Source organism: Hibiscus syriacus, unplaced genomic scaffold, assembly GCF_006381635.1.
Source record: "Hibiscus syriacus cultivar Baekdansim isolate YM2019G1 unplaced genomic scaffold, ASM638163v2 tig00116996_pilon, whole genome shotgun sequence".
NCBI classification, from domain to species: domain Eukaryota; kingdom Viridiplantae; phylum Streptophyta; class Magnoliopsida; order Malvales; family Malvaceae; genus Hibiscus; species Hibiscus syriacus.
The window spans coordinates 3,323,397-3,326,173 of NW_024063512.1; the positions used below are offsets into that span (position 1 = coordinate 3,323,397).

At 36.0% G+C, this 2,777-nt stretch overlaps 1 protein-coding gene across 1 annotated transcript; it reads right to left on the reverse strand.

Annotated features, from left to right (window-relative positions):
* Window positions 1-1,421: 1,421 nt before the first annotated feature.
* Window positions 1,422-2,479, reverse strand: LOC120193691. Its single transcript, XM_039196127.1, has 3 exons — window positions 2,380-2,479; window positions 2,266-2,341; window positions 1,422-2,176 (listed from the first exon to the last, which is right to left on the reverse strand). Exons 2-3 carry the CDS (start codon window positions 2,323-2,325, stop codon window positions 1,577-1,579), a joined length of 660 nt encoding a protein of 219 aa, XP_039052058.1. The 5' UTR covers window positions 2,326-2,341; window positions 2,380-2,479; the 3' UTR covers window positions 1,422-1,576.
* Window positions 2,480-2,777: the final 298 nt, after the last annotated feature.

The following is a 2,777-nucleotide window of genomic DNA, read 5'->3' on the forward strand; positions in this document are numbered from 1 at the left end:
TTTTCACATTATTTTAACCGTCTTACACAAAATCTCCTATTAAAACTAGTCAATTGTGTCACGGACTTATATTTTGACACGTGTCCGTCACTAAATTGTCACAATGAAGAGAATAGTTCTAAATGTTACTTCCACCACTAATATGTTATTGATCCGTCGCTGATATGCTAAAATAGTGATGGAGAAACTCTGTCACTGATATTCTAAAACAATAATTGAAATTTTCTCATTCCACGTGTCACCAACCCTATAGGACAATCAGAAAAATTACACAGACGCAGAGTGGTTTCACATTTACAGCTACAAGCGAACACTGCCACCTGCTTTTAGAGATGGCACGTAGGATTAGGTCAGATTTTTTTTAATCTAATCTGACTTAAAAATATATATATATTTTAATAGAATCTTATCTGACTTGAAAAATATTACCTTTCACCATAAATAATTCGATAAAAATAAAGATTCAATATAAAAAGATAGAGAGATGATATTATAGTAATTATTCATAAATTTATTTAAAAAAATTATACTATTATTCTCGGGTTGGGCAAAATTTGTTAACTCTCAATCCAAACCAAACCCGAACTAATTCGATCCAAACTCGATTTTTTTTAAAATTTGACTCTAGTACATTAAATAGGATCGAAATTTATCGATTTCAGGTTAACTTGTTATCAATACATTTTTATCTTTTTCGTGATTCTATGTGTTTTTAAAGTGTGGCTGGATTTGGATTGTAGTTTATTTGTGTTTCATGCTCAACCTAAATTTAGGAAGAGCATGAGTTAGGTCGGGTTGGATTTTTTCTTATTTGATCTTATCCGAAAATTATACATCTTTAATCCAAATCTGAATCGATTCAATTTTTTGAGATAAAATCCGTCATAGTTGATCCGACCTGAAATAATATATTTATTAAAAAATATTATTTTTATTTCATAAAAAATAGAGATTTAATTGAAAAAAGAATATATAAAAGAATATTATTGTAATTATCTCTAAATATAAAGGGTAAAATTATATATTTTTCTTAGGTCGGGTCGATTCTAGAAATTTTCACCTTAACCCGAACCCGACTTGACCCGACCGACCCAAACACAATCTCTATAAAAACTTAACCCAGTCTGACCTGAATCCAATTTTTTAAAAAAAATTAAACAAATCAGATCGAGTTGGAATTCGTCGAATTCGGATCCTACCTAAAATTGCTTAAAAGCAAGATGTCATTTTCAGACTAGAAAACCTTCAGGAGATTAAACCATTAGATCAGATCATCAAATCAGACACGAAGTAGAAAGTTAATTAAGGGAGGTTAAAGGAGTGTTTTGTCCTTATTTCTTGTTAAACTTGTTCATGTAGTTGGGCAAACGAACTACGACTCTCTTGATATTATTATAAAAAAAACATAGGCTGCTAATTACACTAATTTGATTTAACCTGGTGACTGGATTTGGAAACTTCTAAACAATTTTCAGGTTCAAATTCCTGTACAATGCAATAGTCAAGACCAAGAAAGTCGAAAAAGAGATCTACATACAATTAATACTTTCTTTTCTTCTAGAAATATAAGATTATTCTATTTTCGTATGACATATTCTTCCCCCGATTGTCGATCAACATGTTTGATCCACCGCCTTTTGCCTTTGCCTGAACTTGAAATTCCTCCGCTGCTGGTGGTGGCTACATGAGCAATATCCAAGCCTTTTCCTACCGGAAGAAACACGGAGCGGACAAGCCGTCGTGAACCATCATCGACAACACTTCTCCATTTGAAACTTGAAGCACTTTTGGAATTAGCATTCTTGCATACCAGAACTGCTCCTCGGTTGCTCGTTTTCGCCAGCCTTAATACCCTGGAGAAGTCCTTTCGTTGGCTATCCACCACCATGAAATCTATTCCGTTTAATCTATCCATTACTTCCTCAGGTTCCCCCACGATGACTTCCGGCCTTGACATACCGGCTTCTTCTAGGGCCTCAACGTATGCTAAACTTGACCGTTCGTCGGGGACCATACATACATGTCTTCCGTTTGTATGACTGCTAGCAACTGCCAGGCCGACGCTTGTTGCGGTGGCGCCACCCAATGACCATGTCTCCACGATGAATCTCGCGTTCCAGCCCGCTGCCATGGCTGAAACAAGCTCTGCTACACCAGATTCGTGATAAAGTTGACACTAGAAAAAGAAAGAAGAGAAAACCCATCAAGAATCAAATGAAATAAACATCTGGGGATCAGAATTTAGAAGGTTTGATTGATGCTTACAGATTTAACAGTATCAATGTAAGCCTTGGATGCTGTCTCCGGAGACCAAACTAGCTTCATTTCTTGCTTCAATTACCTTTTGGTTTTCTACCTTAACTCTCTTCTTTCTCCTGCGATCGTTTCGTTTCGGAGTTGTGCTTTTCTTGTTTGACAAGTTGAAATGAAAAAAGGTTTGGTGGGTGTTGCTTTATATTTGAGACGGAATGGAAATTGATTGATCTTGTGTTGTGGGAGCGTTGACAACGTTGGCCTCACCAGTCCAACGTGTGGCGGATTAGGATTACCGTGGATCGGTATTAATCTAATGTTATTTTCCAATGGCCTGGTTTTTCTAGACTCTTTCAAAATGTCAATTTCGTTAATAAATTCCTTTGCCCATGGTGGCCACTCAAATTGCAATACATCTCGTTACGTGTTAATTAAGAGAGAATCGCTACTCAATTGGATTGGACCGTCTACTTGGCTCCACGACCTACCTAATGGAGAATTGTTCAATATATTTAAGCTAAGCC